Below are 12,671 nucleotides of genomic sequence, written 5' to 3'. Positions count from 1 at the left end.
GCAAGCACTAGACAAAAATGGGCTCAGCAGCAACAATCCTCACATACCGCAAGGCCGTGGACAGAGATGCGAGAGACGTCAAGGTTCTCGTCCAGTCAGCATACCGGGGAGACTCAAGTCGCACAGGCTGGACAACGGAAGCAGACCTAGTTGAGGATGAGCGCATCGACGAAGCAGGAGTCCTCCAGAAGATCAACCAGAAGAACGGACTGGTGCTCGTCGCACATGATGAGACTGGTGCTTTAGCGGGATGCTGCGAGATTGAAGGCAAAGAAGGCGGAATTGGATACTTTGGTCTTTTCGCAGTAGATCCTACCAGACAGGCTGGTGGACTGGGTAAAAGAATCCTTGCCGAGGCGGAAACCATGGCTAGAGATGAGCTTGGAGTACGACTGATGGAGATGTTGGTCATTTGGACGAGAAAAGAGCTGATTGACTGGTACGTTCGGAGGGGTTACACGTTGACGGACAGGACGAAGCCGTTTCCATATGCGCACCTCGTTAATGGAAAGGCGTTGCGGGAAGATTTGCACTTTGTGGTTTTGGAGAAGCAACTATAGACTATTGCTGTTAGAGCGACATCGGCATTCATCGCGCATTAGACATAGATGATGAACAATCAGGTGGTATTATTTACAGCTCTTAAGCATATCGCGAGACAGTGTTATTTCTCTTTCACAGGAGGCTTCGCAATGTACCCGTACATTGTCACTTTCTCTCCGGGCCTAGAACGATCATCTTCCTCCCAAACCCTACCCAGTTCCATGCCATTCTTCATCATGACCTTTTGGCTAGCAACATTCTTATCAGTCGTTGTCGCAACCACTCTCTCCTCTTTGATCTCACCATCTCCGCAGACCGTGTCTTTATCTACCAGAACATCGACAATTTCTCTCGGCAATGACCACCAGCGATCAAGAAACGCAGCAAGAAATTCGGTAGCATACCCGTTTCCCCACGCCTCGTGGCGAATTGCGTAGTTGATGACAGGCCAGCCGAGGTTTCCCTCCCTTCGATGTGAGCCACCCGTTCCAATCAAATCGCCGTTGGATAGACAGATCGCGAACTGGTAAATGTCTCTGCTTAGAGCTGCCTCTAGCTCTTGGCGGGTTACGTCCACCGTCTCGTTGGGCTTGCCCTTGGACGACCATGCTGTGACTTCTGGCTGAGAGCGCAGGACATGGACTGCTTCTAGGTCGCTTGGTCGTAGGGGTCGTATTAGAAGGCGCCTGGTCTTGATGGGCTGTCGCTCATTTAGAGGTTCATATGGATAGATTGGTAGTGTGGTCTTTACAGTGACGCCGGGTAGTGTGGTCTTGACTGTCGCCCACTGGGGTTCCGTTGGCTGTTTCATGCTGTGATGGTTGCTTTACTTGCGCTGAGTTCAATCAGCAGCGTTTTGTCTTGTCAACTTGAACTGGCGACTAAGTCCTAACAGTGGTGAATATAGGTTACAGTTCGAGATATAGCAGTGACTCAACACTGTATATATGGTGGGTCAGTAATGCATGTTACATTGGTAGACGAATAGGGCATAGTGGCATTTGATACAATGAGAATCCTCTTATTCGGATAGCAATTACAGAGAGTTTATTAGAGTCAGACAAGGCAACTTTGCTCAAGCAAGTCCACATCACCTTACAAACACTCTAATAGCAACCGCCTGGATGCGGGTTTCCAAACCTCATGGGCTGCTGCTCCTCATCCTCATCAGGCAAGTAGTCATAATACTGCACACACTTTCTCTCAACCAGGTCCCTCATATCAAATGCCCTGGAGGAAGCATCCACAGTGTTCCCATTGAAACACAAGTACGTCCCAAATTTAGGATGACCGCCATCTCTTGTAGCCCTCCAGACTTGAGTCTTCTTGCCCTCTTCAGTATACCCCGGTACACCCATCTCAGCAAGATCAAGGTCTACCACCTCTCCGGTTCCCATAAAGGTAAAGCATCGCACACCACATGTCTTGCAGTACAGCCAGTGAAGCAGCTTATCGTGAATTAAGTAGTCTCCCAACTCTTGTAGCGGATCGAGTGGCGAGAGAAGCATAAAGTCGTTGGTCTTGTCGGCAACGCTGACGTGAAAGAATCCTGCTTTGTGGCACATGGTACAGTTGCACCGATAGACACGCTGGTCCTTTTTGGTTGGAGGGTTTGATTCATTATGAATATGGGGGAGGGTTAGGAAAGCGACGTATTTGATAGCTCCGCAGTGGCATGAGCCTGTGATGGGCTGACGGGTTGGTTTGGCGTCTGCCATTTTGACTTGCGTATGGTTTCAATGTCTTGTTTGTTCAAAGCGGTATTGGCATTCTTATAGGTGGAGGATTGTCCTTCATGGCGACTTTAAGACCAATTGACGACGGCATCGCAAACCCTATTGCAGATACGAGCTGCTTTTGTCAAGATTGAGCTTTCGTTCGATCTGAGCAGAGTCATCAAAGGCTCAAAGGTTCCTGTCGAGCTGAAGCGATCGTGACTCACTGGGCACCGATGGGCGAATAGCAGTACATTGTGCAAAACAGCCACATTCCCCCGCACCATCTCAGGTGTGGCCATGACTGAATGCGATCATCGCAATCTTGGATGTACTAAATTGTGGTTGACAGAGCTCATGGTGCCGCGAGTTTGGGGTCTAACCAAACCATTGTAGAAGTGGAAGACAACCAGTTGACCCTTTGCTGATGCTCAGATGAAGGCAGTGCTGCTCCCACAAGGCGTCACAAAACAATGCCGCATTACTAAATGGAAACGATGGCACGAGTAAAACAATTTAATGGCTGTCTTCATATTGAACATTAAAGCATTCGAAAACAAAAAAAAATAAAAAAAATTGGCTGCCCCAGTCACCATCAGCATGGTCATTGAATGGGAAGGAGCGAGAGAATAGCCCAATTGGCACCTGCCTAATAAATGCCAATGAACAACAGGCACGGCTCTCCACCATTGGGCCTGGACACCAAACGCCAAACGGCAATCTTCCTGACAACAACAAAAGTTGACCTCATCAATTGGCCATGATGCGACAAAGTCTCGTTTGAATCCATCCGCATCACGGCTCCTACATATTTTGCCAATGTCATTTGGTACCTTGGGCTTGGACGTTTCCAATCACCCAGTCAATCCCCATCTATTCACCCAAAATCAAGAACCGCCTCCACATCACACCCACAAGACAAGCAGCCTCCACCATCAATCACCAATCATCCCAACCATGATTCACATTAGCAAAAGACCTTCGGCTTTTGCACACACTCATTGGGCGGGTCATTAGCCGTTGCCCATTTCGGTCCCTTCGCCGCCTCTTTCCTCTTCTACCATCGAACCCCGGATTTTTTTGCCTGTTTGCTGCTTGATGCCTGTCCTCCACAATCCCCGGCGCCAGATTCCCTTCTCATCTTTATCGGATCTGTCCGCTGCTTCGTTCCGCACGAGCGAGGAACACACCGACGAAATCTGTGGCGGAGATGCCTGCGGTAAAGCAACCGTGTGTGCAATGCAAAGGTGAGATCTCGCTGGCTTGCTCTGCTCAAGAGTCAAGACGCATATGCGATGCCTGAGACCCACAGACAATTTGCTGACTGTTGAAACAGAAAAACATGTCAAATGTGAGCAGATTCCGTCCCAGATGCGTACTGTGGCACTTTTGAAGAGTCGTCTGAAATTTCTTTCACATTTTTGGAATTTCTCTGCCTCACTATCGAACATCATCTGACTTAATCGCGACTATAGGCGACGAAGAGCGCCCAAAATGTCGGCGGTGCCAAGACAAGCAACTCCCGTGTTCGCGCCCAGTCAAGAGGACAGTTTTCAAGCATGGATCGATTGCGAGTTTTTCCAAGGACCAAAAATGGGTCAATAGTGAAGCCAGACATTGTAGGCGTCCAGTCTCTAGCTTCTCTATTTGCTTTGGTATCGTGTTAACGCCATGTTCAGTCCGTTTTCACCCCCGTGGTGGCTCTGCTGCCCGAGAGCCAATGACACCGGATCAAGGATCATCGCCTCCTTGGTCGACAGTCGCCAGCTCTGGAGGAGCGTTACCTGAGGGACATGTCCCTGATGAGAGTCAACTCAGTCAGCCATCACCGGCCGCCTCGTCCAACAGCACACCAATGGACACAGACTCGGGACGCGCCATTCCACCTCAGGGTTCCAACTTTATCCCCGGCTTGATAACTTCGGACAGCTTTGAAAGCGACCAAAGCCCACGTCTTCAGCAGTTGGGCCCTTCAACCACGCAAGCCCCATATTTGCCCTCCATTAGCCAGCTTAATCCAGGAATCTACGGAAGGAAAAGTGATCCAGCAACCGCACTTGATCAATCATTTCTCCAGAACTCTCCCCCTGCCTTCACATCGTCCATCTCGTTCTCACCCACGTCTAATAACGATAGGCGGCTGTTCCCTTTAGAAGATGTTCAAGAAGCTTGCCTTTTAAGATACTATATCGAAGAGATTTCTCACTGGGTAAGCTACACGTTGGTCTAAACGATATTTTGTGCATTGCTTGCTTACTAGACCAAGTTTGATCTCTGCGACGAGAGCCGCCACTTCCACCTGGTTGTACCTACCAGAGCCAGGGATCATCCCCATCTCCTGAACGCTATTTTTGCAGTGGCAGCCCGTCACTTGAGTCGCCTTCCTCAATACAAGACGTCGAGGGGCATTCTGTATCACGGTCAGCTGCTCACCAAGTTGGATGAGCATTCCGCAGTAGAGTACATGTTGCAGTGTATGCCTGCCCTTCGAGAGTTTCACAATGTTCGTGATGACGACCATCGAGACAGCATCGTCGCCACCGCTGTTATCCTTCGGCAATTGGAGGAGATTGATAACGAAGATGATTCGCCATCGGCTTCGGGTCAACCTAGCAGCATGTTTTCGGGTTCTGGAAAGCAAGTCAACTTTCTTGCAATAATAGATGCTGTTTTGAGAAGTCCCCCATCACAATCTGTATTTGGACGTCGGAGCTTGATGCAAGCCGCGTATTGGATGGCTTTGCGACAAGAAATTTACCATTCTTTCACGCGCCTTGAAGCCCCGCAGCTCATATTACCCCCGGAATTTTGGCACAGTGCTTCCAAAGCCAACAAGACGGTCATGCATCTTGTCCAAGTCGCGAAATGGAAATGGGGGGATGGTTCTGAACTTGAATGGGGTATGCGCTGTCATATGCATTCTTAATCTTAGACGTCGCTGATTCTTTTCTAGAGAGACTCATGGATCAACAAGATGATCTTGAGAGACACATCCTGCTCGACATCGAACCTATTTACAAGAAACCAGCAGACAAGTCAAAGGGGGAGATCTTTCCAACGGTTTGGTACCGGTCAAATATCGAGGTGACAAGTATGCAACTAAGTCTATTAGCCAAGTCGGTGCTGGTAGCCGAAAATCCACGTCTCAAGTAGGTTTAGCTTCCACATGTGAGTCGCAGTAGAATCACTATCACTAACGCAAACAAGACAACAGTCTGCGTCTCGATCTAGTTGGAGGCAAGTTGAGAATGAAGTCAGGATTCTTCTCCTCGAACAATGCGGAATCGGCCTTTGCAACCCTGCATCGCCACCCGCGCTTGTTCATGCTACATTTGGCATTCAGCTCTATGGGGATTTCTTCACGGACCATTACGAGCGTCAAGCAATCAGGACGGTGGTAGAACGATATCGAGATACCCATGCTTGGCCGGTGCAACGACTTTTAGACATGTTTCGGTGAGAGCTTAATGCACATGGGTGGCAGAACACAGAACCCGGATTTCCCGCTGCTCTTGCTTCGCACTAGCTTTAATGGTATATACGACTCATCTCGAAGTTATTTGGAAGAAACCTGCACCCTTGATCAGACAGCCGCATCGGATATCCTGATCTCCTTGCCCGATTCTTGGGCCTGTTGGTGGGACCTTCTTTCCAGTTGGGCTCTTTGAAAGCATGTATGAACGAGTTTCGCTTCTAAGATCTCCCATCACTGAGGGGGATGCTGAAGCCCTACACTGCCAGGTCCTGCAACCGCTTTCAGCTTCACAATTGCGCAATTGCTCCCAGGCATCATCGGCTCTCAGCTGCTACCAAAGTAGTTCCCGGAGCATAATGTGTGTACTGAAGATTTACGCATCACGAACAACAGGGGAAGTCGGTGGATTTGACCAAAATGCTGGAATTGGTACTGCTGACGGCGCAATTACGGCCAGCCTGTTGTCAATCATCGAGCTGTGGATCTGACCCAGGACAACACGTAATATACACGTCACCGGCCAGATTTTAACATATTTGATCATGATAACCATAAGTTCAATGTAATTCATTAGCCATGTGCTGTCGTGGCTATATAGCGCATAGACACCCGCGGGCTAAATACATTGATGGCAGGCTGCCAATGCACCAGACTATGAGCGTGACATAGGTGATAAAAGTCTTCTCTTGGCTTCAGCCTTCAATGCTTTATACTCATCCACAGTTCTCCCTGCAGCGTCTCTGTTCTCAAGAGCCCGCCGCGTTAGGTATCCGAGACACTCCACAACGGTACCCCAAGTCGAGCACTTGTAGACTTCCGGTCCCGATCCGTGCAATTTGCCAAGTTGCAGCAACCCGAAACTGATCTGATCCGACATTCCTTGGAGTTGAGCAAAGCCGACGGGGACAGTTGGTAGACCTTGTTGCAGCCGTTGCTGGTGCAAAGCATGAGCAGTAAAAACACTCTGTTTATTGTGACCACATAACATCAAGTTGACTGAGGGGAAAGACTGGACCCCTTCTTCTCCAATGGGACCAAACTTCTTGCTCAGAGCTCCGTGGGCGATTGCATTATACGCATTGTCTGTGTCCATCTTGGTGTCGTGGATGAGCGATCTCTTCTCCGTAGCCAAGTAAGCACCCCGTACGAGCTTGAGTCCCAGTGTGAACTTGCCGTCTAGCGCAGCACTCAGGTGAGACTCAATCGTAGCTGGTGTGCTCTTCAAGTAGGCTTGATATGTGTTGTATATAAGAGCATGTCCGTCTCGGTTGTACTCCTTCATCAGATCAAGGCCAGCTTTGAGGATGCCTTCCTGGTACAACTGAGACTCGGCGTCTATTAACAACCGGACTTGACGGTGTTTGCATCTCTCACTGATGGTCCATAGTGAATCAGACATTTGTTTAGGCAAAGGTTCTTTCGCGGCGAGAGCATCAGTCACCAGAGGACCAGCTCCTGTTATTCTAAATCGGCCCGAGTTAGTGTATGTCATCCTTGAGATATGTTGCCCAAATACATACTTAACAGCCAGTTGATCCCCTTCACCGAGCATGTCGATCGTTTCCAGCACGCCGTTGTGCCATCTTTCAATGTTTGGACACAAGTTTGCAGCCCGGTCGGTGAATGCTTCGATGCCCGCATCCTGAACGACATTCTTGTTGTAGTCAAACACCGTCTCCTTTGCATATGTCACAATAGTTCCACGGAAGCCCATCTTTTTGAACTGTTTCAACGTCTCTTTGACTTCGGTTCCCGACTCGCCCGCACAAAACTGCTTGTACACCACTGCTTTCATAAGCCTCGCAAGTAGCTTATTACGATTAACATCAAAGAGAAATGACTTGTTGGGCTGACACAAAAACGACATGACGGAGATTGCTGGGCTGAGAAGAAACGGCCTTGAAGAAATAGAGTTTATAAAGAGAGACCTGAACAAAACCCCAGTAGGAAGGGCGGACAACGGTGAAGGAGGAACAGCTTTAACATTGTTCGCTGAGGCTGTATTCCCGCCATCGTTACTAGCAGGCGGAGTATAAAACTTCCCATCCGCTGTAAGTGGCAAAGAGTTACTCCGCGATGAACTTTGCGTAGACAGCGCTCTGTAAGCCGTGCGAGCGTACAGATTGTGACGGAGAGCTGCCATCTTCGCCAACGATTTGTGCAAAAACCGTCTTTTGCTATCAACAGGCAGCTCTGTGAAGTCTTCGCGGCGAGATACTGTTTTATTGATAGCCACGATAACCCCCGCCTTTGACAACCTCCGTTCTAGCTGCACGCCATGTCTGGAAGGGGCCTTATCGGGTGAAGTGCCGAAAGTCTATGGTCCAGGCTAGGTTGCGAGGTCGGGCATTCTACACGTAATAGATATTGTGCTACGAGCTTGCTATGCCCGAAGGTCGTACGCGTGACCTTGTGCATGAGACGGGTGTCTCGAACGTTCCCATTTCTTTGGCTGTGGTGTAATAGCCAATAGGTTGGCTTGCGAGTATGTGTCATGAAGCAAAAGGGTAGTTGGAAGGAGAAAACTACAGAAGCTATTCTGGGCGCTGGTATGATCTGAGTATCTATGCAGGATATCTGCAGGGGATTAATCGCCCTGCCTGTATACTCGGATTGTGAAGAGACTACTCAGAAACAGATGGTTGCAAGCTCATAATTCATGTGCTACTGTCTTTACGGAGGCATATGTGAGGGAAATTGTCAAACCATCGGCGGCAGGCTGCCAGTATGGATGACCAAGGATGTCTCTGTTAATCTACCCAACGTTCATGTCCAGGTCTGGAGGTGAGGTCTTGGTGAGATGCAGGTCTAGCGGGGAATATTCTAAGGAAATGGGACCCAGAAAGTTTGATCCAGCAACCCGGCTGCATGTACGGACTGCTCGGGTCCCTTTGCCATAACCAACGCCGGACATGGTGGCGTCGGGGTATTCTGCGGTCGATGCCGACCATCGGGAACGGTGCCGTAGCGCGCCACAGTTGCACTCAGCGGCGATCAGGATCTGCCAGCTAACTGGTCTATTTGGGGAGGTGGTGAGGAATATGGAGGTGAAGTGCGGCTGTAGGTGAGATGGTGTACTGTTTTACAGTTCATTGCTGTGTCGTTGCTCTGCTGATCTAGCTGACAACGCCGAACCTTTGATGGGACATATCTACATCTAAGCTGGGAATGTATTTTAGTCTATGATGGCGAGGATATTCTTTACTGCGTAATTGCAACAAAAAGTAAACTAGGGACGTTGAAACAGGTCTCGTTGGTGAACACGCCAGAGTGTAAATGAACGGTCTATTGCGTCGCGCCACAGTAAATCTAGATACACAGGAAAGAATATGTACCAGGTAGGAAACGGAAATGTCCTAATTAGAGCTAGGTGCTCTCAATTTAGACCATCCATATATAAGCAGGCTGTATCTAGGTCGGCTACAATCCCAGCACACCCACAACTGCCATGGTGCCTTGAGGGTGTCCTTCGACAGTCGTCTCACTCGTTACTCGGGTACGTAAATCCACCTAGTGGTGCAAACTCTTCTTTGATCGTTCTTGGACTGGTGAAGCGTCTCAGAATGTCGGAGCTTCCTGCTTTGTCGTTTGTGCCGCTTGCTCTCGCGCCACCGAATGTCTGCTGACCGATCAATGCTGCGGTGGTTTTGCAATCTAATAGAGAAGCAGCTGTCAGTAACGATGTAGAAGAGGCTGGCAAATCGGGGAATTAACTCACTGATGTAGAAGTTGCCTGCGCTGTAGCGCAAAGTATCCTCCACCTGTCTAATAATCTTGCGATCCTTGGCGAAAACAGCACCCGTCAATGCTAGGCCACCGCCGTTCTTATCTATACTTTCAAGTGTATCGTCCCACTTCTCATCTGGATATACATGAATCGCCAGCACCGGACCGAAAATCTCCTTGTTGAAAAGAGGGTGGTCAGGCGACTCAGCTTGGTATACCGTAGGCGTAACGAAGTAACCCGTAGAATCATCATACTTTCCACCAGTGATCAACTTCAATGTGGAATCTTTGTTGCTCTCGTCAATGATCTTCTTGATCTTGTTGAACGAATGCTTGTGAATAACAGGGCCCATGAAAGCCTCAACATCCTTATCCGGGCTTCCCATGGTTATCTTCTCAACACCAGTCTTTAGGCCAGCGATAAACTCCTTGGCTCGTGATTCAGGAACATAAACGCGTGACGTGGCCGAACACTTCTGCCCTTGGTACTCGAATGCACCGCGAATTGTATGGTTGACAGCACTTGGTATATCTCCAGACGAGTGGATCAATTGGAAATTCTTTCCGCTGGTCTCTCCCACAATGCGAGGAAATTCTCTGTACTTCTTGCTGCCTATTCCCTGACCAATCTTGGAGTAGATCGAACGAAAGACGTCCGATGAGCCGATAAAGTTAATCCCTGCAAAGTCGTGGTGATTCAGCACAACGTCCGTTACTTCCTCGGCATCTCCTGGTACCATCTGGATGACGTCAGGGGGTAGACCAGCCTCCAAGAGGATCTTGTAGATGATTGTGCTGGGATAGATGCTGTACTGCGACGGCTTCCATAATACGACATTTCCCATCAAGGCTGGGCCAGAGACAAGAGCGCCGCCCAATGCCGTAAAGTTGAAGGGGGACACGGCATACACAAACCCTTCCAGAGGTCGATGCTCAACGCGGCTAAGTACATGTAAGCCAATTGTCTCATAGTCGTTCCAGTATCATTACTTACGTCCAAATGCCATCAGTCCCACGGGTAGGCTGCCTTCCAAGTAGTTCAGCAGCATAATTACAGTTGAGCCGGAAAAAGTCTGCAAGCTCAGCTGCAGCATCAATTTCCGCTTGCCAAACATTCTTGCCCTGTCCCAGCATAGTCGCCGCAATAAGCTCATATCGGTATTTTCCCGTGACAAGCTCAGCAGCCTTGAGAAAGATGGCGGCACGGTCTACGAACGGCATTTCCTGCCATTCCTTTTTAGCCCGAAGCGCAGAGTCGATGGCATGCTGAACTTGTTCTTTCGAAGCAAGCGGGTAGTTTGTAAACTCGGTGCTGTTTTCCGCTGGCAGAACCTGCATTTCTGACTTCGAAATGGCCTGGGTTTGACCGTTGTAAAAGATTTCGCTCTTCAGTGGGAGTGAGGACCGGAGACGGGCTAATTCCTTTTCTACAGAGGCTCGCTCTGGGGAACCCCTTCTGTACTCGGGCTAGGTATTCCTCTGTCAGTTAAATTATATGTGCCGTGGAGTCTTGAATCAGTAATACGCTTACATTTGGCTCATTCCGCTCTTCAGGGAGTCGAAAGGGTATGGTAACCTTTGATCTCGTCTGAGTAGGTTGGATCGACCGACATCCATTTGCAAACAATGCGCTTGGCCGATTTCGAGTCGTCAGCCGTGCGGCGATTAGTTTTGCGCTTGCCATGTTGGTCGTGTTTGTGCCAAGCATGGTAAGTTATTGCTGCCCTGGTCAATGGTTGGTATTGTCGTCAATATAGATGTAGCGAAGTGCCTCTTGTCAGCAGAAGCTTCGCAATTCCACGAGAAGAGTAGACTGATGTTTTTAATGCGTTTAAATCAACTTTGAATCCTAAATTACCTTTTTTAAGTTGCCTTCGCTCGCTTATACACAACGGCCGGCAAACGACATCGGCCAGAGTTGCTCCACCATCGGGAGCGTTCCCGATGCAGGGTCGTGGCACATCAAGCAGAGCTTGTAACGATTTCATCATGGAAGCTGTAGAATTATCGGCAGCATCTTGCCAACCAAGGCTCACAGTCAAGGTTAAATAATAGTTGTATCAGTTTCACCGGAAGTCAGATGACATCAGCAGAGATGATACCCCCAGCACCCTACCAAGGCAAACAGAATTAAAGTTAAACAAAAGTGACATTCTATTCATATTTTCTCGTATCATTTAAATGGTCACGAGTGCCCATCAACCGAGAGACCGTAACAGCCTCACGAAGTGCGCGTCCAACATGTCCCCGAACAGCATTCTCCTCCAACACCATAAGACCACTCATCGTACAACCCTCGGGTGATGTACCCTTGTCTTTCACAGCACCTGGATGCATACCATGCTGAATCATATGGGCCGTACCCAGCATGGACTGGGCAATGCTTGCGTGAGCTACATCTCGTGGGACTCCCACAGCAACAGCAGCATCGATGAGCGCTTCGCAAATGACGGCGAAGAATGCAGGTGTCGATCCGCCGACTGCGGTTGCTGCATCCAAAAGCTTTGGCGGTAATACCATGGTCTTTCCGACACAATTGAAGATAGACCTTGTCAGTTGTAAATACTCTGAGGGCAGCTTGGCATCAGGTGTCTCGATGATGGTCAATGACTGATGAACAACTGCAGCAACGTTGGGTAGCGTGCGAATAACCCAGGGGCGATATGGAGAGTCGCTATCTGCATTGTAAACCGCTGCACTCCCATATAGAATTGCCTGAAGTTTCTCTCTAGTCCATCCTGCAGCAACGCTTATGAGCAGCTTCTCAGAGAATTGACCACGCACACCAGTAAGGGCGAGCTCTACGTCAACAGGGTCCGTCGCAAGAATAATGACGTCTGAATCACGTACGACGCTGACGTTTTCGTTCTTAAAAACAGAAACCTTGGTGTTGTGCTCGCGAAACTGATTCTGTAGTCGAGTAACCGAGGCGTCCGTCCGGACGCTCACCATGAAGCGAGAGAATGGCAGTGTTGTGCTTTCCGAGTCGCTCGAGTTACCAAGTAGGCCGCTGAGAATCGCAGTTCCCAAGTTGCCTAGATGAAAGATCATTATTATGTTTAAACTCCATAGAGCCTGTTGCTGAGGTGTCGTCGCAACTAACCGCATCCCAAGAACCCCAATGTTCCTGGTGACTTTTTCTCCATGATGGCTTTTGGTGTGAAACGATTGAACAGAATGAGGCTGAAGAAGGAAGTTTCCTGAAATCGAAA

At 49.1% G+C, this 12,671-nt stretch overlaps 7 protein-coding genes across 7 annotated transcripts; 2 read left to right on the top strand and 5 right to left on the bottom strand.

Annotated features, from left to right (window-relative positions):
* Window positions 1-17: 17 nt before the first annotated feature.
* Window positions 18-560, top strand: VFPPC_10746 (GCN5-related N-acetyltransferase (GNAT) domain-containing protein; the record flags this gene model as incomplete). Its single annotated transcript, XM_018289059.1, has 1 exon — window positions 18-560. The coding sequence occupies one exon, from the start codon at window positions 18-20 to the stop codon at window positions 558-560; it is 543 nt and encodes a 180-aa protein (XP_018138242.1).
* A 104-nt stretch (window positions 561-664) lies between these two features.
* On the bottom strand, window positions 665-1,354 carry VFPPC_10745 (GCN5-related N-acetyltransferase (GNAT) domain-containing protein; the record flags this gene model as incomplete). Its single annotated transcript, XM_018289058.1, has 1 exon — window positions 665-1,354. The coding sequence occupies one exon, from the start codon at window positions 1,352-1,354 to the stop codon at window positions 665-667; it is 690 nt and encodes a 229-aa protein (XP_018138241.1).
* Window positions 1,355-1,649: 295 nt separating this feature from the next.
* Window positions 1,650-2,261, bottom strand: VFPPC_10744 (hypothetical protein; the record flags this gene model as incomplete). The annotated part of the gene is made up of 1 exon (XM_018289057.1): window positions 1,650-2,261. One exon carries the CDS (start codon window positions 2,259-2,261, stop codon window positions 1,650-1,652), a length of 612 nt encoding a protein of 203 aa, XP_018138240.1.
* Window positions 2,262-3,752: 1,491 nt separating this feature from the next.
* VFPPC_10743 (ARCA-like protein) lies at window positions 3,753-5,718 on the top strand (the record flags this gene model as incomplete). Its single annotated transcript, XM_018289056.1, has 5 exons — window positions 3,753-3,855; window positions 3,938-4,467; window positions 4,525-5,158; window positions 5,212-5,407; window positions 5,466-5,718. 5 exons carry the CDS (start codon window positions 3,753-3,755, stop codon window positions 5,716-5,718), a joined length of 1,716 nt encoding a protein of 571 aa, XP_018138239.1.
* A 667-nt stretch (window positions 5,719-6,385) lies between these two features.
* On the bottom strand, window positions 6,386-7,876 carry VFPPC_10742 (proline oxidase Put1; the record flags this gene model as incomplete). Its single annotated transcript, XM_018289055.1, has 2 exons — window positions 6,386-7,196; window positions 7,254-7,876. The coding sequence occupies 2 exons, from the start codon at window positions 7,874-7,876 to the stop codon at window positions 6,386-6,388; spliced, it is 1,434 nt and encodes a 477-aa protein (XP_018138238.1).
* Window positions 7,877-9,214: 1,338 nt separating this feature from the next.
* Window positions 9,215-11,143, bottom strand: VFPPC_14818 (delta-1-pyrroline-5-carboxylate dehydrogenase, mitochondrial precursor; the record flags this gene model as incomplete). Its single annotated transcript, XM_018292586.1, has 4 exons — window positions 9,215-9,387; window positions 9,452-10,401; window positions 10,454-10,926; window positions 10,991-11,143. 4 exons carry the CDS (start codon window positions 11,141-11,143, stop codon window positions 9,215-9,217), a joined length of 1,749 nt encoding a protein of 582 aa, XP_018138237.1.
* A 470-nt stretch (window positions 11,144-11,613) lies between these two features.
* On the bottom strand, window positions 11,614-12,605 carry VFPPC_14817 (pyrroline-5-carboxylate reductase; the record flags this gene model as incomplete). Its single annotated transcript, XM_022428933.1, has 2 exons — window positions 11,614-12,494; window positions 12,563-12,605. 2 exons carry the CDS (start codon window positions 12,603-12,605, stop codon window positions 11,614-11,616), a joined length of 924 nt encoding a protein of 307 aa, XP_022284076.1.
* Between the last annotated feature and the right edge of the window lie 66 nt (window positions 12,606-12,671).

This window comes from Pochonia chlamydosporia (assembly GCF_001653235.2).
Source record: "Pochonia chlamydosporia 170 chromosome Unknown PCv3seq00009, whole genome shotgun sequence".
Lineage (NCBI taxonomy): Eukaryota > Fungi > Ascomycota > Sordariomycetes > Hypocreales > Clavicipitaceae > Pochonia > Pochonia chlamydosporia.
Note: the sequence above shows the minus strand (reverse complement) of the source record. Positions and strands in the feature narration are given on the sequence as shown.